Consider the following 24,707-nt stretch of genomic DNA (forward strand, 5'->3'; position numbering starts at 1 on the left):
TTTATTTTTAGCCATTTCCATCATTTTAGTTTTATCTCTTTCCCAGGTAAAAGGTGATGATTGACAGCATAAAAGAGGAAATTAAGTCAATTCTAAGAAAACTAAAAGTGGGTGACTAAAGAAAAACAGGTGAAATCATATGATTTTTGTCCTTTTCTCTCTGACTTATTTCACTTAACATAGTACTCTCCAGATTGATGTTGTTGCAAATGGCAATATTTAATCCTTCTTATGACTGAGTAGTATTGCATTGTATATATGTACCACTTCTTCATTGTTGATTCATCCATCAATGGACACATCGGTTGTTTACATATCTTGGCTATTGGAAATAGTGCTAAAATGAACATAAGGGTATATATATCTTTTTTAATTGTTTTTTTATATTCATCAGATACTCAGAATAAAAATTGCTAAATTATGTCAAATTAAATATTAAAGTTAACATTATAACCTATAATGTTATTAACCAATGCTACCCCAATATTAAATAAATAAATAAATAAATAAATAAATAAATAAATAAATAAAAGAAAAATATGGGTATATTCCACAGACTGTCTTCCTGGTTAAACTTTTCCCAGTAGAATGCACTTTTCTGGTGATAATGCTTAAATTTCTATATCTCAATATAATATTTTCTGCCCCATGATAACACAGGAAAAGTTTATACCTCAAGCTAAATACACTATCCTATCTAATAAAGAGGGAATATGCTAATTTACCCTCACACTGTCACAAAGATGGTGGCTCCCACAGCCAATAAAGAGGGAATATGCTAATTGACTGTCCCACCCTCAAAGATTGCAGCCCCCACAGCCAATAAGGAGAGAATATGCTAATTGACCTCCCCACCCTAAAAAATGGTGTTGCACACAGACACAACATGGCGGTGCCATTCCCCTCAACCCCACCAGGGCCTTGCTGCATGCCTGCCTCTGGAGTCCACCAGTCTCCTCAGCCCCCCAGCCACCCAGGGCCGGCCTGAGTTGCAGGCAAGCCTCATATAGCAGCTGCCCAGCCATTCAGGGCTGCCCGAGGCTCAGGTAACCAGGACAGGCCAAGGCTTGCGCTGCCGGCAGTGGCAGCAGAAGAAGTGTAATGGGGGTGTCACCTTCCCCTGATCACCGGGTCCCCTCCTGCCCTTGAGGGCTCCCAGACTGTGAGAGGGGGCAGGTTGGCTGAGGCACCCCCCTCCCCACCCCCTTCCAGTAAATGAATTTTCCCAGTGAATTTTCATGCACTGGGTCTCTAGTTTCAAATAAAAATGTTTTATAGAAAAAGTGCCCCACGTGAAAACAAAGGAAAGTGTGTGTCTCAGATATTGCTGGTGCTAAGAGAGATCATCATAACATCACACTCAAAGTCAGTCATTCCTTCCTATTGTGTGCTCATCCTGAACTTGTTTCCTTAGGACCTTCTACATTTTGCCAAAAGCAAAGGTTATTTTCTACGAGTCAGTCCTCCAAAAGTTGAGGGAAGAAAAAGAAAATCTTGGAAATGTAAGCAATGGAGTAGAAATATGACTTCTTACCAAACACCTATTAACAACTATGTTTATTTTGCAGTCAATAGGAAGCAATGTTTTAAGTATTTTATATCCTAACATGATATTTTATTACTGAAACATAAATCTTTAATTGGTTTTGGTTATATTTCAAGAAATTGGTGAAGATATATAATACAATCTTTCCCATTTAAAATAATGGACTATAGAGTCAAAACGGACAGTTTTGTGTGCATCTGCTTTTTAGGAATAACTGGCATTAAGCAGTAGATACCTGAATTAATAAATGTTAGTGTGAATAGCATATGGAAAAGGCAAAAATATGAAGGTGTATGCAAAGAATTAGTAATTGATGCACACATCTAGAGTACTAACAATTTCTTTGCCCTCTTTGTCTCTTACCCTGCTCTTTAGAACAACATGACTCAGTCACAAATAAGTTTAATCATACTTATTTCATCCATCCATCCACCCATCCATCATCTTTGAAGCAAGTTAACATGCCAGGTGTTGAGAATCACTACTGCCCACTTCTCCATATCTTAATTTTTCTTTCCAAATTTCTGCCTGCTCCAGCCCTTCCTGTGCAATACACATTGCTATGTCCAAGTGCTTTGGCTACCGGTTACACAAAAATGAATATAGCAGGTTCCTTGCCATCAAGGCGCTCATAGTCCATGGCAGTGTTACTCAAAATGTGGTGCATGAACTGTTATTGGCCCTTGAGGAAAAAAGAACCTTGGGATAGACTGTAAATCAACAACATCACTAAGCTTTAGTTCAACTGACATTTATTCCATAACAAGATTTTATCAATAAAGGAAGCAGTGTGTTGTGTAACTTTCTGGTGCAAGCTCCTGCTCTCCATGCAGACTGTCACCACTGCTGAGAACTGGTCTAGAGTCTTCTTGCAAAGTAGATTGCACGACAAATGTCAAAACCAATCGATAAGGCCTAGCTGTATGGTTCTGTTAACATTGAAGAGAGAGACAACGAAGTTGGTCTCAGAGATATTTTGAAATGCTATACATCTGGCTTTGAAGATGGAAGAAGGAACATGAACCAAGATATGCAGGTGGCCAGCAACACTAACAGGATTAGATAGAAACAGATCCTCCCCTGAGCCTCTAGAACAGCGCTTCTCAACCTGTGGGTCGCGACCCCTTTGGGGGTCAAACGACCCTTTCACAGGGGTCGCCTAAGACCATCGGAAAACACATCTATAATTACATATTGTTTTTGTGATTAATCACTATGCTTTAATTATGGTCAATTTGTGACAATGAAAATACATCCTGCATATCAGATATTTACATTACGATTCATAACAGTAGCAAAATTACAGTTATGAAGTAGCAAGGAATATAATTTTATGGGTGGGGGTCACCACAACATGAGGAACTGTATTAAAGGGTCACGGCATTAGGAAGGTTGGGAACCACTGCTCTAGAAGGACCCCAGCCTGCACAACCCTGGATATTAGCCACTGAGACTCAATTCAAGCTTCTATAAGAGTATACGTTTGTTTGTTTGTTTGTTTGTTTGTTTGTTTGTTTGTCTGTTTTAAAAAAACTAGCGTGGGAATACTTACAGCAGCTATAGGATTCTAATAAGACATTTATTCAATAAAATTTGTCTGAGGAAACTGAGTTTAAGCCTCTTCATTCATTAGGTTCCTTGGGTACGGGAATTTTATATTAAAGACACACATAAAGTAGAAAATAAATTTTAAATAGATTTTCAGTTGGTACAGTGAAGGCCTCACTGCATAAATGTAAATGGACTGTGCTGCCTCTGTGGCATTAAGATTTAAGGTACAACAGGTGACCTCTATTTCTCCATCTACATAACTATAGTGACTTTTTTCTCAGCACCCTGTATCTTTGCCTGGAAGTTGGCCAGTCCTCAATTTATATTCTGCAAGAACATGACAGAATTTCTCATTAAAAGTAGAGAACGCATGACCACTGGGGGAAAAGGCTGAGTGTGGGATAGGAATTCCTACTAGTTGTTAAAATAAAGAAAGGATATGGATAAATAGTCCAAGAATATATGCATTCTAGCCAATAATAAAATAATTCAAAGCAAAACTATTTAGTATTCCTCTTTAGCCTTATTAAATAATATTTTCTCATATGAATACCCAGCATAAGAGGAGATACTGTGCTGGGGTTCTTGTTCCAGCATTAAGAAGGGTTCAGCAATCTGGAGAAGTCTGTGCATAGATTAAATAACAGTCCAGTGAGGAAAGATAATTTTGAAAGGCATTTGGGAGTCCCAGGAGCCTAGTTTAAAGGAAACTAACATCTAAGTTCTAAGGTCTCCTCCTCTCAGGACCCCATGCTTTTTATTAACACAACTTGTCCTGAGGCAAGGCAGAGATATACACTTCAAAGGGTATACACAAGCATTGTCAGAATGGAGAATTAGCCTAAGGCTGTTCAGGTGTTTCCCAGTAGGAGGCAATAACATGTAGATTAAGATGCTCTGAGCTGTCTGGCAGCCAAGCAATCATTTTAATGTATCCTATTCAGGTCTGGTGAAATGCCATCAGCCATTCCCAACAGGTGACAACATATATATGTGACTCAGCCCTTGTTGAGACCCCAAATTCCATCAACCTTTTGATGAAACTCTTGAAATTATGACATGCTAGAATGGGCTTCCGGCAATACTGCAATGAATGTCTCAGGAACTGCTCTGCAAGGTGCCATCTACCTCCACTGGTCAGAATTTTTTCAATAAACATACTCAAATAGACACTGTCATTGAAATTTAATGCAAACACTCTCATTCCACTGCACTGTTCTTCCCACCTAATACCCTATTACCTCCTTCCTAAAAAAACGAATCTCAGATACATTTTCATTCATTCTACAGTGTCAGTCAACTGTATAGGCATACCCATCACTTAATTGTCAACTATGGCCCTTGTAGTGCAAATCAATCAAACATATGTGGACGAAAGGGGCCAAATGCTGACCTGACATGCTCAGGGGAGGCCTGCATGGCAGTCTTGCAAACTCAGAGACCTAAAGTAACCACAAAGGATGGTCTGAAATTAAACTTTAACTAAAGGCAGTTATGGTGGGCAGTTATGTCCTAGGCCAGTATCTTCACTGACAAGATCAACTTTGATCCTTACTGATCCCATTTGCCTTTTTGCCTCTAAGATAACATACCCTTGAATGTCTGGGTAACTTGTAACTTCCCTTTTTCTGGAGCCCCTGGGGCACAACCAAATGTGCTGGGCGCCAGGACAGATACTACAAATTCCTTCATTATCATGTTAATTGATCGTGCACCCACCTAAGTATGTGTCCATCATTTTACTTTTTATCCAATCCCAGGGGTTTCCCTGCTTTGCTTTATCCCTCCTCCTTAATCTATCACCAATGAATTTAATGTAACCCACCTAAGTCCCTCCTTTGATTGCAAATGTATAAGTAAAAATGTAACCCTGCCATTCTCCGGAGCACTATCTCAATTCATTGAGGTTCTGCTTCCCAGCATATGTCAACAGTTTGGCTCAAATAAACTCACAAAAAATTCTTTACAGGTTTCAATGGTTTTTTCACTTTAACACACATCTTTCTTAATGTGTTCAATAAATTATAGAGGGTTACTTAACTAAGAATGCAGACAGAGTGACCTCTTGTCTCTGGGCTAGGCTGTTTGTGCTCCCAGGTGTGTCAGGTAAAGGCTGACAGGTTCCATGCTCTCCGACCCTCTCCTGATGTACCTACTGGCCTCCCAGACTCATTGGGTCTCTGAGAGGAAGGTCTCTGTGTGCAAGTCTGAATTGCTTCCTGGATGGTTGATGTTGGAAACTGAAGCTCTGCCCCACAGGAGACAGCAGGAAGGAGTGAATTATCCATTTCAGAGCCAGTTTAGGAATCAAAAGCAATAGCCATTCCCTGTTGCCCAGAGTTGTATAAGCTGAGGACTGCACAGGGGGGATATTTACAGCTTATCGGGCACATTTCCCTCATGTTTTTCCAACATCTAAGCACATGATTTCACTCTGGGCATCTGGAAAAACAAAGGAAATTTTTCCTAATGATTCTCTGATCCTAAAAGGCCAGGTTGGAAGTCGTTCATCCAAATTTTATGACTCCCTGTCTTAATCTCACATGCTTTCTATTACCCTATCCCATCCCTGACCACGTTTTCTTCAATGTCTGATTGGGGGGGACACTGGCCTGATATCTCTGGAAAATAGCTATTCTCCTCTTCAACAAGGCAGAACTGTGCTCCTTTGGTATGCAATCCAGGGCCCCACATTCTTTGGCTTCCTCACACATTTGTCAAAATCATTAGGGATTTTATACTTATATCACATGCTAAGAGCTGTCATTTAGTACCTCATGATGTATTCATTACCAAGGCCAGTATGGCTTGTGGAATCGGCACCGAAGAAGGGACAGTCGAACACTCACAGGTTCAGGAAAATAAGCCTTTATTCAAAGCAGCGCTGCTGGTTCAGGGGACTCAAAGATCCAGATCCTAAACAACTTAGACCATGAGATTTTCTCCTTATATATTTCTGAGTTTCTTTGTTTCCTAACTACCAAGCTTCTGTGGTGGACTTTCACAGCCCCTCCTGGGTCAGTTAGAAAGGTTAATTTAGATGTATCTAATGTCTATCCTGGATGGAGCCAGTGACCTCCCTCTAGTTAAGCTGTTATGTCCTTGGTTTATGGCCCTTGTAAATTGGGAGTATATGAGTAAATAGGTCTTGCAAGACCAGATAATTAAGGAAGGGGCAGTGACTTGATTATGGGCTAAGAGGAATGTGCGTTAGGGATACTGATTAACTAGGTACAGAGTCAGGCTGCTAGCCTCCTACATGTTAACTAGGTACAGAGTTGGGCTGCTAGCCTCCTGAAATCTTTCACAAATGGAGTTAATTATCAGCTAGCAAGAGTGTGCGTTAGAAGGCAGGTTACTGGCACAGATTGAGATTCTTAACCTCCCCGCCCCCCCTCCCAAAAATGTCTTATGTTCCCCATCAGTTCAGTTAGTTGAGCATGATCCAGAGCACTGAGAAGATGCTGGTTTGATTCCTGTCAGGGCATATGTCCAGGTTGTGGGCTTGATCCCCAGTAGGGGGCATACAGAAAGCAACCAATCGGTGTTTCTCTATCATCGATGTATCTCTCTCTCAAAAAAAAAAAAAAAAATCAATAACAACATATTTTTAAAATATTCATTAATTACAAGAGATTTACTTAGATATTGTTATGCCACATGACTTGAGCTAAGCATTTTATAAGAATTGTCTGATTTAATTCTAAGAAAAGTTCATTCTCTATTCCCCATTTCAGGAACAGGTCTCAAATGAGTTTACTGATCTTCTCAGAGGTAAAACTAATAAGAGATAGGGTTTTGAACGGAATTCTCTCAAGATGCCTCTAGCTTTCACTGTGGGGCAGTGGTTCTCAAGTGGAGATGACTGTGCCTCAGGGGCTATTTGGCAATGTCTGATGGATGCTGCTGGACACCAACAATACCCAACACATAATTATCCTGCCTCAATTGACAGCATGAAAAGGTGACAACACCTAGTAGAGACAAGCACTTATCCAACTTCACTGTGCATACGAGTCACCCAAGAGTCTAGTTCAAATGCAGAATCTGAATGATCAGGTCCCGGTGGGCTTGAGATTCTGAGAATCGCGTAATCACCCCTGTGATGTTGATGCTGCAGGTTCTGGTCAGAGGACCACTCTTTGAGTAGAAGTCTGTGGTTCTCTGTTAGTGTCAGGTGCAGGTAGTTTTAGATTTTCTGAACAACAACGAAATCATAGTTGCATGTAATTTTTTAAAAATAGGTTATTCAATTATTTGAGAGGCTGTTATTAATTCATTGTTCATTTACTTTATTTAAGGACTAGGGGCCCGGTGCACGAAATTCGTGCACTGGGTGTGTGTGAAGGGGTGTCCCTCAGCCCAGCCTTCCCCCTCTCACATACTGGGAGCCCTCAGGCATTGACCCCCATAACCCTCCAATCGCAGGATCGGCCCCTTGCCCAGGCTTGACGCCTCTGACAGAGGCGTCAGGCCTGGGCAGGGGACCCTCATTTCCCCCCATCACTGGTTCTTCCCCCAGCCCCCTCCGATTGCTGGCTCTGCCCCTTGCCCAGGCCTGATGCCTCGGCCAGAGACATAGACCCCCATCACCCTCCGATCGCCTGATCGGCCCCTTGCCCAGGCCTGACACCTCCGCCAGAGGTGTCAGGCTTGGACAGGGGACCCCCATCTCCCCCCGATCACTGGCTCTGACCCCCACCCAGGCCTGACGCCTCTGACCCAGGCTTCAGGCCTGGGCAAGGGGACCATCATATCCCCCCAACCCCCGGCTCCACCCCCCACCCAGGCCTGATGCCTCTGGCCCAGGCATCAGGCCTAGGTAGGGGACCCTCAGCCCCCTGCCCAGGCCTGATGCCTCGGCCAGAGGAGTTGACCCTCATCACCCTCCAATCACCAATCACTGGATCTGCCCCTTGACCAGGCCTGAGGCCTCCGGTAGAGGTGTCAGGCCTGGGCAGGGGACCCCCAGCTCCCTGTGGTTGCAGGCTCCGCCCCTGCCCAGGCCTAACGCCTCTGGCTGAGGCGTCCGGCCCAGGCAGCGGGGACCTGCAGTGGCAGCGTCCCCGCAATCGTGGGCTCCGCTTTAGGCCCAGGCAAGGGACCCCTAGCTCCCAGGACTGCCAGCTTCGACTGTGCCCAGCTCCCATTGCTGGCTCCACCCCTACTTCCTGCTATCACTGGCCAGGGTGGCAAAGGCGCCTGATTCTCTGATCATGGCTGGGGGGCAGGGCAAAGGCGGCCCCAGGGCCGCCTTTGTCCTGCCCCCCAGCTCTTAGCTCCCCCCTGGGTTTCCGATCACTGTCAGTGGCAGGGGGCTTCTTCCTGCTTTCCCTTTCACTTCCCTGCATTGTGTCTACATATGCAAATTAATCGCCATCTTGTTGGCAGTTAATTTGCATATAGCCCTGATTAGCCAATGAAAAGGGTAGCTCATACGCCAATTACCATTTTTCTCTTTTATTAGTGTAGATTCTTGAAGAATATAATATGATATACTCCTGAAAATGCCTCCTTTAATTATTTTATATAAGGGTCCTTGTGAGACCAAATAATGTATAGTAGCAGAATGAGCACCTCCAAAACATGCTAGCATCCTTGCCCCAGAAAATTGTAATATGTCATTTTTCATAGTAAAGGACAATTAAGGTATTAAATGAGATATGTTTGCTAATCAGCTGACTTTAAGATAAAATTGGCCAGACATCAAAAACAAAAATAAACAAAAGGCAGAGGAGGGTGGGCAGATGAGAAGAGATCAACCAATGAACTTGTATGCATAGATGTATAACCCATGGACACAGACAATAGGGGGTTGGTGGCCTGGGGTGGGGGACAGGGGCAGACTATACGGGGTCAATGGGGGAAAAATGGAACATATGTAATACTTTCAACAATAAAGGTTTTAAAGAATAAATGGGACTAAATCAAACCAAAAAGCTTTGCACAGCACAAAACAGCAATAGCAAAAACAAAAATACCAACAAGCCCAAAAAAAACCTAATAAATGCAAGATATTTGCAAATGATATAGCTGGTAAGGGGTTAATGCAAAATATAGAAAACTCATACAACTCAACATAAAAAAACACAATTCAGTTAAAAAATTGACAGCTACAAAAGAGACCCTATGCCCCTTTTCTCTGAAAGAATTCAGAGTCAAAAAATCCATAAGGGAAAATACAATAGGACAGGACAAATACAGTTCAACAATAAAACACCTTCCATATAAAACTAATTTCACAGATATGAAATGATAATACTAAATGAGACATGTAGTAAGAATAGGACCACAGTTGTCTAATGATTATTTACCTACTAACTATAGACAAAAGGTTTTCTTACAGACCCTGGGAAACAGACGGACATGTTACAAGGAGATCAGGCCCTGGAGACAAGGTATCCTGAGGCCCAGATAAAGGATGGAACCTATCTGAAGGGAGAGAGCCTTCCAGGGCTAATCTTTGCAAGGACAATGAAAGAAGGCAGACTCTGGGAATTCACTAGCTTTAGATTTTTCCCCACCCACTAACTCTATGTAAGAGTTTGTTTAAAATCAAATGTTAGAGCAGAATTTCCAGGGTGAGCGACTGCTCTCTCCATACTGCAAGCATGATTGAAATAAATGCTCATATATCTCTCTCAATAATAAATATATGGCTTCATTTGGCTCAAGTAGTGATAGGCATCCTTGGACCCATTGTATCTGCTATTGTAACCAGACAAACAATAGGTTCTTGCTGCCTGTCACTACATGAGCCAATTAAGCAGAGACAGGGTTGAATCATATTTGATCATTTATTCCAATGTTGCTGGCAGTATGGGAGAGCAGCAGGTTATCCATAAAAATCTGCTCTGCAGCCCACCATAAACCAGCTGCTTATATAGGTAGAACTACAAAGGAAGTCGGCAAAAGGGCAGTTTACAGATATGCAAAAGGACTAGGGGTCTTCAAAGGCTTAGTGATATGCAAGGACTGGGGTTACATAGGGAAATAGCTAAAGGGAGTGCCAAAATTAACAGGGAAGCAGGCTGGAGATTTACAAAGGCCTGCAGGTCTGAAAAAAAAAAAAAAAAAAGGCTGGGATCTTCAAAGGGCTGGAGATTCTGGTTTCTGTCACAAATCTTTGTTTATCTTTAAATGTAATAGGCAGCTCCAAATGGGGAGGAAGGGCTGCATCTCCAGGTCAGCTCCAGCCAGGGTAGAATGTGCCTTCTTTAATCAGAATAAAACACTCATGGCTAACAGAGCATGATTACTATTTCTTACAATACTAGCTGGTTCCCAACATTCTATTGCTGCCCCCTTTCAGTACCACAGTCATGTATTTCAGCTAAAATCCAAGCTCTGCTTACCATTTATTAGTTGGCTAATCTAGCAGTTTTAATAGTTCAAGTTCACATGAGGAAGAAAGTAAATATCTAATGTTATTTTCACAAAATTAGTAATACTAGAGAAATAATTGAAGTTCAAGTGTGTGGATTCCCTAAGACCTTGAACCAGCTCTCGCTGTTTACCCTTCATAATCTTTACCATCAAGCACTGCCTCTGGGTAATGCTGCATCCCTTCAGTTTAGCCAGAATGCAATGGCAGCTGTTATGCTAGCTTTTACCAATGTCTGGAATATCAGATTTGGTAGCCTGCTTAAAGAAACATGTCTCTTTATACTATACTAGGGGCCTGGTGCACGAAATTCGTGCACTGGGTGAGGGGAGGGGGAGTGTCCCTCAGCCCAGCCTGCCCCCTCTCACATACTGGGAGCCCTTAGGCGTTGACCCTCATCACCCTCCAATTGCAGGATCAGCCCCTTGCCCAGGCCTGATGCCTCTGGCCTAGGCGTCCGGCCCGGGCAGCGGGGACCTGCAGTGGCAGTGGCCCCGCGATCGTGGGCTCCACTTTAGGCCCAGGCAAGGGACCCCTAGCTCCCGGGACTGCCAGCTTCGACCGTGCCCAGCTCCCATTGCTGGCTCCACCCCTACTTCCTGCTATCACTGGCCAGGGCGGAAAAGGCACCTGATTCTCCAATCATGGCTGGGGGGCAGGGCAAAGGCGGCCCCAGGGCCGCCTTTGCCCTGCCCCCCAGCTCTTAGCTCCCCCCTGGGTTTCCAATCACTGTCAGTGGCAGGGGGCTTCTTCCTGCTTTCCCTTTCGCCTCCCTGCATTGTGCCTACATATGCAAATTAACCGCCATCTTGTTGGCAGTTAACTGCCAATCTTAGTTGGCAGTTAACTGCCAATCATAGTTGGCAGTTAATTTGCATATAGCCCTGATTAGCCAATGAAAAGGGTATCGTCGTACGCCAATTACCATTTTCCTCTTTTATTAGTGTAGATTCTTTTTCAATTTTAAATGAAAGTCTAACTTGCTCTACTCCAGGCTTATGAGCTAAGACTAACTTGCAAAACATTGTTTTGCTTAAGTTATGATGGACTGAAATTTACATAACAACTGGTGAAACTCTCAGACAACATATAATACCCCTATTTAGGACAGAATACTGCAGAGCCTCTTAAGCTCCTCCTCCCCCTCTTCCTCCTCTTCCTCAAGTGTCCTTAACAGTAGAGGAGTGTGAAATCTTCAGGGGCTTGGAGTAGTTTGTCACCAGCTTTCAATACCTTTAAGGTGTGTTTTCTAATATTAAAATATCAAGTGTTTTTGCATATGACTTCATGATGTGTTCATGTTTGTTTTGACTTTTCAAAATATTTTACATTGTCAGGTAAATGATGTAACTTTTCCTTCTAGATATTTTTTTCCTTCTTCAAGTGTTTCTTTTTAATTAATTTTTTATTTTTTTAATATATTTTATTGATATTTTACAGAGAGGAGGGGACAGGGATAGAGAGTTAGAAACATTGATGAGAGAGAAAATCGATGAGAGAGAAACATCGATCAGCTGCTCCCTGCACACTCCATAATGGGGATGTGCCCGCAACCAAGGCACATGCCCTCGACCAGAATCAAACCTGGGACCCTTCAGTCCGCAGGCCGATGCTCTATCCACTGAGCCAAACCAGTCAGGGCAAATGTTTCTTTTTTAAAATTTATTTTTATTCTTGAGAGTATTACAGATGTCTGCCATTTCTCCCCCCCCCCCAACCCCGCCCTCTGTCCCAGCTTCCACCCCACCACAAGCCTTCATTGCACTATGCCTGAGTCCTTGGCCTCTGCATATCTATAATAATAAAAGCATAATATGCAAATCAACTGAAGAGCAGAACAACCGTCCGGACCACCAAGGTGGGTGAGATGTGATTGGTCGTGGCCCCTGCCATCACCCCATGATCACCCCAAAGAGGGAGGCCCAGACCACAACGCCCCCGCCCCCCCATCACCACCTACCGTTTGATTGCCCCACTGGCCTGAGATCACTTTTGTTGTTGTTGTTGCAATGGTAAATGGGAATATTTTTTTTAGTTTCTCTTTCTGAAAGTTCATTATTGATGTCTAAAACTGCCATTGATTTCTGCATGTTAATTTTGTATCCTACTGCTTTGATGAATTCATTTATTTAATCTATTAGTTTTTTTGGTGGTGTTTTTAGGGTTTTCTATGTACAATATGTAATCTGAAAATGACTACAGTTTTATTTTCTCCTTTCCAATTTGGATCCTATTATTTTTTTCTCCTTATCTGATCACTGTGGCTAGGACTTCCAGTACTATGTTGAATAAGAGTTGTGAAAGTGAACATGGTGTCTTGTTCCCAGTTTTAAGTGAAACACTTTTAGTTTTTGCTAATTTAGCATGATGTTAGCTGTAGATTTGTCATATATGACTTTATTATATTGAGGAATGTTCCCTCTATTCCCATGTTGCTGAGAGTTTTTATCAAAAATGTGTACTGGATTTTTGAAATGCTTTTTGTATCTATTTTTATAATCTTGTGATTTTTATGCTTCATTTTATTTATGTAATGTATCACGTTTATTGATTTGTGAATATTGTACCAGCCTTGCATTCCTGGAATAAATCCCAAGTGGTCATGGTATATTTTCCTCTTAATGTATTATTGGATCTGATTTGCTAAAATTTTATTGAGAATTTTAGCATCCATGTTCATCAGGGATATTGACCTATATCTCTCTTTCTTTGTGGTGTCTTTATCTGGTTTTGGAATTAAAATAATGCTGGCCTCATAAAAAGAGTATGGATTTCTTCCCTCCTCTTGCAATTTTTAAAAAAATATATATTTTATTGATTTTTTTACAGAGAGGAAGGGAGAGGGATAGAGAGTTAGAAACATCAATGAGAGAGAAACATCGATCAGCTGCCTCCTGCACACCCCCTACTGGGGATATGCCCACAACCAAGGTACATGCCCTTGACCGGAATAGAACCCGGGACCCTTGAGTCTGCAGGCTGATGCTCTATCCCAGGGAGTCCTCAAACTACGGACCGCGGGCCACATGCAAATATAAATATTGTATTTGTTCCCGTTTTGTTTTTTTACTTCAAAATAAGATATGTGCAGTGTGCATAGGAATTTGTTCATAGTTTTTTTAAAACTATATTCTGCCCCTCCAACGGTCTGAGGGACAGTGAACTGTCCCCCTGTTTAAAAAGTTTGAGGACCCCTGCTCTATCCACTGAGCCAAACTGGTTAGGGCTCCTCTTGCAATTTTTGAAATAGTTTGAGGATAGGTTTTAGTTCTTCTTTGAATGTTTGGTAAAACTCGCCTATAAATCCATCTAGTCCAGACTTTCATTTGCTGCGAGTTTTGTGATTACTGCTTCAATTTCATCAGTTGTTATCAGCCTATTCAGGTTTTGTGATTCTTCCAGATTGAGTTTTGAAAGATTGCATTTTCCAGAAAGTTACCAATTTCACCCAGTGTTTAGTTTGTTGGCATATAGATATCCACAGCATTTTCTAACAATCCTTTGTGTTTCTGTGGTGTTAGCTGTTACTTCGTCTCTTTCTTTTATGATTTTATTTATTTGGGTCCTCTGACTTTGTTTCTTGATGAATCTGGCTGTAGGTTCATCAATCCTGTTTATCTTTTCAAAAACGAGCTCTAGGATACATTGATCTTTTATATTGTTGTGGTGTTTTTATTTTTTAGTCTCTATGTCATTTATTTCCACTCAGACCTTTATTATTTCCTTCCTTCTACTTACTCTGAGCCTTACTTGTTATTCTCTTTCTGTTTTTCTTTAAGTTATAGGGTTAGATAGTTTAATAGATGTGGAGACCCGCTCCCAAATGGTCCCGTAGGGTAATGGCGGCGTGGGATGAAAGCACCGGAGACCGGGGTTTAGGAGGACGGGCACAAGGCACCAGCCACTTTATTTTTTACACACACTGTTTTATAGCTAAGCTGTGGCTGGTCATGCTTCATAGATCACTGCTAGGGCTTGGCCTATCATGGGGAAGTAGCAGATCGTTACAGACTGGACAAGACTGGGCAAGCTTTGTCTAGTTCCATCTATGTTTGATAGTTGCTATGACAAACAGTTGCTATGACAAAATGTCTGCTTGCCTAGATCACAAGAACTGGGGTGCAAGCCAAGTTCATTTCCTTTACATGACTTGGAGTGGGGTCAGGCCATGCCTGCAGCCCCACGGCTTCTTACAAATAGATATATTTCTTGTTCTTGAGGTAGGTCTGTAATGCTCTGTACTTCCCTCTCAGGACCATTTTTGCTGTGTGCCATAGATTTGGGGTTGTTGCATGTTTATTTTCATTTGTTTCCAGGAAGTTCTTTATTTCTTCCTTGATATCATTAGTAACCCATTCATTGTTTAATAGAATGCTATTTATCCTCCATGTGTTTAAATGTTATTGAGAGTTTTTATTGATGTTGATTTCTAGTTTTATGCCATTGCGATCCAAGAAGATGGCTGGTATGATTTCAATCTTCTTGAAATTGCAGAGACTTGGTTTTTGTCATAACACATGGTATATCTTTGAGAATGTTTCATGTGCACTGGAGAAGAATGTATATTCTGCAGCTTTTGGATGAAATGTTCTGTAATATCAATTAAATCCATCTGATGTAGTATGTCTTTAAGGTCACTGTTTCCTTTTAAATTTTTTGTCTGGAAGATCTATCCAGTGTAGTCAGTGGGGTGTTAAAGTCCCCTACTATGATTGCATTGCTGTCTATCTCTGCCTAAGTCCTGCAAGTGCTTTTTATATATTTAGGTGTTCCTATGTTGGGTGCATATATGTTTACCAGGGTTATATCCTCTAGTTGGATTGATCCCTTTATTATTACTAGTACAGTAGGCTCTCGTGTTACATCGGAGATCCGTTCCTACAGCACGACATAACGCGATTTTTACTGTAAGTCAGAACCCACCTACATAAGCCCCTATGTCACTCACATGGAGCATATACATCGCAGTAAGGAAGTTAAACAGTAAAAAAAAATTAAAAGAAAGATAACAATTCCTGACATTTACTTGTGGTAAATAAATAATAAAAAACATAAAGCACATATGTACATACATCAAAATGACGAAAAAAAAATTTTATAAATAAATGGGAGATGGCGATGTAACCACAAAACAACGCACATCAAGTCCAACGTAACCCAAAGACTGCCTGTATGTAGTATCATTCTCTGTCTCTTGGTATAACTTTGGTTTTGGAGTATAGCTTCTCAGATATAAGTATTGTTTCCCCTGCTTTTATATTGTATGGAATAGATTTTTCCACCTCTTCACTTTCATCCTGTGAGTCTTTTGTTCTATGTTGAGTCTCTTGTAGACAGCATATATAGGCTTCATATTTTCTTAACCATTCAGCTACCCTATGTTTTTTGATTGAAGCATGTAATCTATTTACATTTAAGGTTACTATTTCTAGGTACTTATCTATTACCACTTTTATTCTTTACGCCTATGTTCTTCTCTCTCTCTCTCTTTCTTCATCTTCTCACATTTAACATTTCTTGCAATGCTGGTTTATCTTAATAAACTCCTTTAGTGTTTGTTTTTTGTTTGTTTGTTTGGTGGTGGTGGTGGATTTTTGGTCTGGGAAGCTCTTTATTTCACCTTCAATTTTAAATGATAGCCTTACTGGATAGAGGAGTCTTGTTTACCATTTCTTTTTTTTCATTATTCGAATACTTCATGCCATTCCCTTCTGGCCTACAGTGTTTCTGTTGAGAAATAAGCTAACTGTCTTATGGGAACTCCCTTGTGGGTAACTGATTGTCTCTCTCTTGCTGCACTTAAGAATCTCTTTTTGTCTTTAATGTTTGCCATATTAATTATCATGTGTCTGGAACATTCTTCCCCAGATATCTTCGTAGCTCTTGCCTCCTCACTTCCTTCATGTCTTTCCTCAAATGTCACTTTCTTAGGGAGGCCTCCCCAGCACTCTACTTAGTTTGGCAGCCCTGCCCCACCAGCATCCCCCTCCCTCTTCATTAATGTTCCCATTCCTGACATTCTCCACAATATTCTCATGTATCACATTCATGATCTCCCACATGGGAATATCAGCCCCATGGGGTAGAGGTTTTGCTCTGGCTTGTTCCCACATGCACCCCCAGAGCCTAGAACAGTGTCTGTGATGCAACATTTGTTGAGTGAATAAGTGACTGTCAGATCTGTAAAAGGAGGAGGATACCGCCTATTTCATCTCAGACAGTAGAAAGATGAACTAAACAACCTGTGAGGTACAAAGAAGAGGCTGTGACAGCACAGATGGTGGGGGACAGTGCCATCACCCACTCAGGACTTTTAAAAATTGGGGTGAGATTCACAATGAGGTGAAATTTACCATTTAAAAGTGAATATTCGGTGGTATTAAACATTTACATGCTGGGTGGCCACCACATCTATCGTTACTTCATTCATTTTGGTGGTTGAATACTATTCCATTTTGTGGATGGATCACATTTGTTCATCCATTCATTTGTCAATGGACCCTGGCTTGTTTGCACCTTTTGGCGATTGGGAAATCTTGCTGCAATGAACATGGTGTACAAGTATTTGTTGGAGTCCTTGCTCTCAGTTATTTTAGGTATTTACATAAGAGTTGAGTTGCTAGGTCATAGGGGAACTCTGTTTAACTTTTTAAGGAAGTGCCAAAATGTTATATACAACTGGTGAAGCGAGACCCCAATCTGATAGAGTGCTGGGGATGGGTTTACACTTAATGAAGCCCCTGGCTCTCAGAATACATCACTTCTTTCTGAGACTGGTCATGACCATCAGCACCATTGCCCAAGACCCCAAATGTCTGTGATGGAGGATGGATTAAGCTGCAGAAACTAAGGCATGAAGAGAAGTTGACTTGGGCACTCAGCCTACAACCCCCTTCCTTCCACACCCTGGCCCACATTCTGGGACCCTTGCAGGGTCCCTGGGAGGCAGGAACCCATCATCACTGGGTACTGTCAGCCCTCAGCCCACCACTCCCAGGCGCCCTTGCAGAATGGGGAAGAGGTTGTGAGCTTCGATAAAGAGACCAAATCATCACTGAGTGTTATCAGCTCTGTACTGCACAGCTTCCTGTTGGCCTCTGTCAGTTCCTCCACTGCCCACCACCCTCCATACCCCTACAGCTGATCCCTTCCCCACTGGGGCCACCCCCAGCCTGGGCACCTCTTTGAATCTCACATTCCTGTTCTTCCTCTAACCACTTCTCATTAGAAACTTAAACATTTTTAAAGTTCCAAAAAAAAGTTTTACAGGGTCTCAGGTTCAGAGAATCAATTTCCCATAACCAGTCCTAACCGATTTGGCTCAATGGATAGAGTGTCGTCCTGTGGACTGAAGGGTCCCAGGTCTGATTTCAGTGAAGAGCACAGGCCCAGGTTGCAGGCTCAATCCCCAGTACGGGGCATGCATGGGGCAGCGAATCAATGAGTCTCTTTCATCATTGATGTTTCTATCTCTCTCTCCCTCTCCCTTCCTCTCTGAAATCAATATTCTTTTAAATATATTTAAAAGAAAAAAATATTTTTAAAATATTTCCCATGACCAGCTTTAGTTTACTTTATTTTTAATGCTATGAGGATCCCAAACTTCAGTCCCCCACTAAGAACTGGGATTACCCTGCTCTCTCCTCCACCACCTCAAATTTTGTTTCTTATTCTCTCATTCATTTTTGCAAATCATTAGGTCATACCTTTTCTATATATTTTAATTTATTTGTCAATTGTACCTCAGTAAAGCTGAAAAAATAAGATTCTACTACAAAATCCATTGAGCAAATTAACATGTTTGTATGTAACTCTGTGATTAGAATAGAGAAAGGAGTATGTTGTTAAGACTCAGCTATTTCATTGCATATCCCTGTGGTTCTTTCTCACAGTTGTGTAATATTCCAATCCACTCTATCCAGTGGCTGAGGAAGCATTAAGGTTCCATTAAAGTCTTTTTTTTTAATATACTCTACTGTTTTTTTACAGAGAGGAAGGGAGAGGGATAGAGAGTTAGAAACATCGATGAGAGAGAAACATCAAACAGCTGCCTCCTGCACATCTCCTACTGGGGATGTGCCCGCAGCCAAGGTACATGCCCTTGACTGGAATCAAACCCGGGACCCTTCAGTCCGCAGGCCAACGCACTATCCACTGAGCCAAACCAGTCAGGGCTTCCATTAAAGTCTTAATTACCATAATTTTCCTGGGATGCCTTGAGGATCATTGGTACGCCCAAATGGTGGGACTCAGTGACTGAGCATCAACCTATGAACCAGGGGGTCATGGTTTGATTCCTGGTCTGGGCACATGCCCAGGTTGCTAGCTTGGTCCCCAGTGTGGGGTGTGAAAGGGGCAGCCGATAGATGATTCTCTCTTATCATTGATGTTTCTATCTCTCTCTCCCTCTCCCTTCCTCTCTGAAATCTATATAAATTTATCTTTAAAAAGATATTAAAGATCATTGGTGTTGCCCCTTTTAAATAATTCACCCTTCAGTTGGCTCTTACTTCCCTTTATCTTGTTGATCACTGGGAGGGGGTGAAGCTGGGGACACTCTGAGGTCCAGCTGCCCCTTTAGGAGCTCTCAATGCTCCACCTGGAGGGGACGGGGGCAAGGCACTCACTGCCCAGAGTCTTGCAGCTGCTTATAACCCCACTCCACCCCAGCCCATGTCCCAGCCCCCAATCCAGGCCACAGTGAGCTCAGCATTGATGGGGAAGGGGAAGTGGGTTGCTAGGAACTGGGGTTGGTTTGGGTTTTGTGGGTGTCCCCGCAGCTTCCTGAGGCCTTCATTTCCTAGAAGCAGAGGGCATGCAAGGGTGACAGCTCACCCCCCATTTTCCTACCACAATAGGGACTTGGGGTGAAGGAGACAGAAAGGTGTCCCCCCCACAAGGCATCACAGCCTCTTGCTTCTCTTCTCATCACTTTGGGTTCCGCCACCCGACCTCCATCTATGTCCACATTCAAGCAGACACACTCCTCACCCTCCAACCCAAGATTCCCCAAGTCCCAATCCCAGAAACTCAGAAGCCTGGGCTAATCTTGGGGACCCAAGCCCGGAGGCACACATGTGGTCCCCCCACCCACACTCTGCCTCAGGTCAAGGCCCCAAATAGCTGGGCTTCTATACAGGGTGTCCCAAAATAATGTATGCACAATTGAACAGCTGACAACTCAATTTTGAAAATAAAATGTATTTTAATGAACACTGTCTTTATAATTATTCAGAGTGTGTGTATAAATTTTTGAAGGGACACCCTATGTTTAGGAGTTCCCTCAGCAGTGCCAGGGAACTATAAACATGGCCCAGCTCAACACGCCTTCCAACTCCCTGGGCTGGGCTGGGCTGGGTGGGGGTCAGGGCTCAGGAGGATGCCAGCTGGGACTGGGCAGGGTCTGACCAGGAGTATGTGGTCAAGTGGATTCTGAAAACCTGGCCTGGGGGGAACCCAGGTGTCCAGCCTGCAGGAGGAGACAAAGGGTCCATTGACCCACCTGATCCTGGGTCTGGGGTCAGGGCTGGCCAGCAGCCTCCCACCTCCTTTCCTCACTCTCTGGTGCTTCCTGCTTGGGGACAGCTGTCTAGCCCCACAATAGCTGTGCCGCCCTCTTATGCCCCCCTTCACCCAGAGACCCCAACTGACCCTCACCTCAACTGGGGCTTGGAAGGGTGCTGGACGTGGGCTGGTGGCACAGGAAGGGGCCAGGACATTGAGGTCCCCTCATCTTCCGCACAGCGGAGGGCATTGCAGAGAGGACAGTCATCCTAACAGCCACTGCTGGGGGTGATCATCTGGGCAGTTGACCAGGAAGCTACAGTTTCACACTCCTCAGGGAACCACTGTCCATTCCCTGCAGATCACTCCACTGGGGAAGGGATCGAACAAAGGGGGAGAGAGGCACCTGCGCAGTGAAGTCAGGTGAAGAGGGAAGGTGGTCACCTGTCAGTCTAGCCTGGGGAACAATGGATTGGCTAGCAGGGGTGGGGACTCGGGCCCTCAAATTCATTTGGTCTGGCCCTGCCAGGGCATTAGGGGTGAGGAAATTAAATGTTGGACCAAATAATGCAGGCTAATTTTTAAGTTGCTAATTTTGTATGGCCTGTGAATGATGTTATAAATACCCAAATGGCCCTTAGCAGGTAAAGGTTCTCAGCCCTGGGCCAGGGGATGGAAACACACACAATGTGAGAAGGTTCAAATCCCCAGAGTCCTCTCTCTCTTCTTCCTGTGCTCCCTGTTGGTCTGTGACCGCACTCATCCCTGTGTTCCAGTGCTCCCACCCATAGCATGTGACCTTAAGCAGGCTGACTGGACTGGATTTTAATAGGGAACAGAAGTTCTGGGAATGACCTTAACTCTGGCCCTGCAGAAGACAAGCTTGGACTTCTTCCCTGAGGAGATGGACAGAGATGGGGCCTTGGAGGGGAACCCACTTAAGTTTTCATCATCAATAAAGCTTTCCGTGAAACCCCATCTTCCCCTGCGGCTTCAGCAAATCTGTTCCTTGCAGCACCCCACAAACTCCACTTCCACTGATAACAGTGGGATAGTCTGAAATAAAAACTTTTAAACTCAAAACTAGTCATGGAAGGAGGTCAAGTCTTAGACTTGTATCTTCCCTGACAAGGGCCAATCTTTACCTTAACTGAGCTTGTCTATTGTCTTTTTGCATCTACATAACATACCTTTGCAATGTCAGGGTAATTTCCTTTTTTCCAGACCCATCGGGGCACAATCTCCCACCTAGACAAGAGATCACACAACCTCTCACTGTTATTGTTACCATGAGAATTGTGAACTCTTACCTCTCTTGTACCCTCCCATGTAAAGGAGTCTGTGTCTGTTCCTTTTACTTTTTATCTAATCCCAGAGATTTCTGTGCCTGCCTCCCTGATCTACCACCAGTGGATTTCTTATAACCCCCTTAGGCCTCTTCCTTTGATTATAATGTATAAAATAATGTGCAAAACTGCCATTCTTTTTTTTAAATTAAATCTTTATTGTTCAGATTATTACATTTGTTCCTCTTTTTTCCCCCCACAACCAACTCCCCTAAACCCAGTTCCCACCCCACCCTCCGCCCTTACTCCCCACCCACTGTCCTCATTCATAGGTGCAGGAATTTTGTCTAGTCTCTTCCCGCATCCCCCACACCCCTTTCCCCCCCAAGAATAGTCAGTCCATTCTCTTTCTATGCCCCTGATTCTATTATAATCACCAGTTCATTCTGTTCATCAGATTATTTATTCCCTTGATTCTTAGATTCACTTGTTGATAGATGTGTATTTGTTGTTCATAGTTTGTATCTTTACCTTTTTCTTCTTCTTCCTCTTCTTAAAGGATACCTTTCAGCATTTCATATAATACTGGTTTGGTGGTGATGAACTCCTTTAGCTTTTCCTTATCTGTGAAGCTCTTTATCTGACCTTCAATTCTGAATGATAGCTTTGCTGGATAAAGTAATCTAGGTTGTAGGTTCTTGGTATTCATCACTTTGAATATTTCTTGCCACTCCCATCTGGCCTGCAAAGTTTCTGTTGAGAAATCAGCTGACAGTCATATGGGTACTCCCTTGTAGGTAACTGCCTGTCTTTCTCTTGCTGCTTTTAAGATCCTCTCTTTGTCTTTTGCTCTTGGCATTTTAATTATGATGTGTCTTGGTGTTTTTGTCTTTGGATTCCTTTTGTTTGGGGTCCTCTGCACTTCCTGGACTTGTAAGTCTATTTCTTTCACCAGGTAGAGGAAGTTTTCTGTCATTATTTCTTCAAATAGGTTTTCAATATCTTGCTCTCTCTCTTCTTGTGGCACCTCTATAATTCGGATGTTGGTATGCTTGAAGCTGTCCCAGAGGCTCCTTACACTATCTTCATATTTTTGGATTCTTTTTTCATTTTGCCTTTCCTGTTGGGTGTTTTTTGCTTCTTCGCATTTCAAATCGTTGACTTGATTCTTGTGATCCTCTGGTCTGCTGTTGGGAGTCTGTATAGTATTCTTTATTTCAGTCAGTGTATGCTTAATTTCTAGTTGGTCCTTTATCACAACATCGAAGTTCTCACTAGATTTCTTGAGGATCTCACTACATTTATCGATGGTCTCACAAGTCTTTTCGAGGATCTTACTAAATTTATCAGCAGCTTCTAGACAGTTCTTGAAAAACCTTAAAAGTGTGGTTTTGAACTCTATATCCAGCAGTTTGCTTTCCTCCATTTTTGTCATTTGTGTCTTGTTTCTTTGTCTCCGCATTTTTTATGCTTTCTTGGTGTACCCCCTTGTGGTCTTTGTGCACAGTCTTGTTGTAGTTAAGCCTTGCTTGTTGTAGTAGGTAACACTGGGGGGGATTTGTCCTCCAGGCCAATTGGCTGTGAGAATCAGCTGTGTCTGCAGTGGGAGAACTTCTGTCCTGGATCTTTAGGGAGGTGCTAATCTAGCCTCTGCCTGAGGCTATCCAGCAAATGCCTCCGTGCAAGTCTTGGGCGGGGCGGGTCCCAGGGGATCAACAGGGTGGCAGAGCGACCAGTTATGGCTGCTCTCAGTCCTGCCTTCAGAGGCTCTGCTTATCAGTGTCCTAGCAATTGCTGCAAGTACCTCAGAGAGAAAGCTGCCCTCGAGTTCCGACCAATGCCAGACAGTCCTGCTTCTCCCGTTTGAATCTGGGTCCCCAGAGACTCGCCCGGAACTGGAGCTCAGAGCCTGAGACTACCTCCTGATTGAAAACAACAACTGTGCCCTCAGCCGCTAGCCCGTTCTGCATGCACCTCCACACCTTTGTATTTTACTTCCGCACTGCGCCTCCTCTGAGTCTCAGTATGCTTTTCTCTTTCCTTCCAGTTATAGAATTTCCACTCAGCCAGCCTTCCTGTGGTTCTGGGTGATGTCCGTTCCGTCTTTTAGTTGTATTTTTGAAGTGGTTGTGCGAGGCAGCAAACTCCGGTGTTTACCTGTGCCGCCATCTTGGTTTTTCTCCTCCATTGAATTTTTTCAAAACTGCCATTCTTGAGATAATTTTCTCAATCTGTTGGGATTTTGCTTCTAGGCAATTTCTGTCAGTTTATCTTAAATAAACTCATAAAAATTCTCTACAGATTTGAATGTTTCTTCGGTTGACAGAGGGGAACAGAGTGTGGGGACAGGAGCCAGGGTGAAGAAGTCAAAACAATAGATGATTCTATGGAGGGTGTGGAGACAACGCCCTGGGGCAGTGCCCACACCCCCCCCCCTTCACACACAGTATAAGGGCCAGGAGGCCTCAGAAGGATGCCCAGCTGCCCAGCCTGGTGACACAGAACCACCCTGCACAGATCATGGGAGGCTCCCACCTCATCGTCTTTCACATCCTACAAGGTGAGAAATTGGGGGCCCCTATGGGAGGAGCAAGGGAACCCCTGGCAGCACCCCTTCCATGCCTCTGCTTCCTTGTCTGCCCACCCCCCACCAAGGAGAAATAGGAGGCACCGCTGGCAGCTCTGGGCCTGACATGGAGGAAGCCGCATGGTTAGGCGGGAGCCGCGGCACATGGGAGAGCAGCTGGCAGTGCTCGGGAACCCCCCACGGCCAGCAGGAAGCCCTCGGGTGCTCTAAGGGTCTGTTCCCCACCCCAGAGGGATCTCCACGCTCCTTCCAGATCCACTTTGGAAGCTGCTCCCTAAGAGGGGAAACTGAAGCAGGTGGAAGAGAGGGGGTGAATGAGTGCTGTGACCCCCTCAGGAAGTCACTCTTAACAGATGGCAGAGTGGGGGCTACAGAGCTAAGGGGGACCCTTCCACAGCAGGGTGACCCCCACACTTCTCCCGTTGTGTGGTAGAGGATGCCCCAGAGACTCCCCATTTTTGCTCCCAGAGACCCAGCTGGGCCTCAGCTGTGCCTTGAAGGGCTTTGCTGCTGTGGGGTTAACCTGAGCTCTGCCGTGACTTCCCCTTTGCCTCCCTTCCCGCCCCACCCAGGGTGGCTCTAGCAGTGGTTCTCAATCTGTGGGTCGCGACCCCTTAACTACATCCTGCATATCAGATATTTACATTACAATTCATAACAGTAGCAAAATTACAGTTATGAAGTGGCAACGAAAATAATTTTATGGTTGGGGGTCACCACAACATGAGGAACTGCATTAAAGGGTCGCGGCATTAGGAAGGTTGAGAACCACTTTGCAAGGATTATCAGGTTATCAGGGCAGCTCATTGCCTGGGCAACCAGGCAACAAAGAGAGTTAAGAAATAACAT

The 24,707-nt window shown here is 43.6% G+C and overlaps 1 protein-coding gene across 1 annotated transcript in view; it reads left to right on the plus strand.

The window, feature by feature from the left end:
• LOC132234518 (adhesion G protein-coupled receptor E2-like) overlaps positions 1–17,625 on the plus strand; it is a 73,250-nt gene extending 55,625 nt beyond the window's left edge. The window contains exon 20 of the mRNA XM_059695470.1: positions 17,415–17,625. Within this exon, the coding sequence (XP_059551453.1) occupies positions 17,415–17,625 (211 nt within the window). The remainder of the gene's footprint in view (positions 1–17,414) is intronic.
• The last annotated feature ends 7,082 nt before the right edge of the window (positions 17,626–24,707 follow it).

This window comes from Myotis daubentonii, chromosome 5 (assembly GCF_963259705.1).
Source record: "Myotis daubentonii chromosome 5, mMyoDau2.1, whole genome shotgun sequence".
Lineage (NCBI taxonomy): Eukaryota > Metazoa > Chordata > Mammalia > Chiroptera > Vespertilionidae > Myotis > Myotis daubentonii.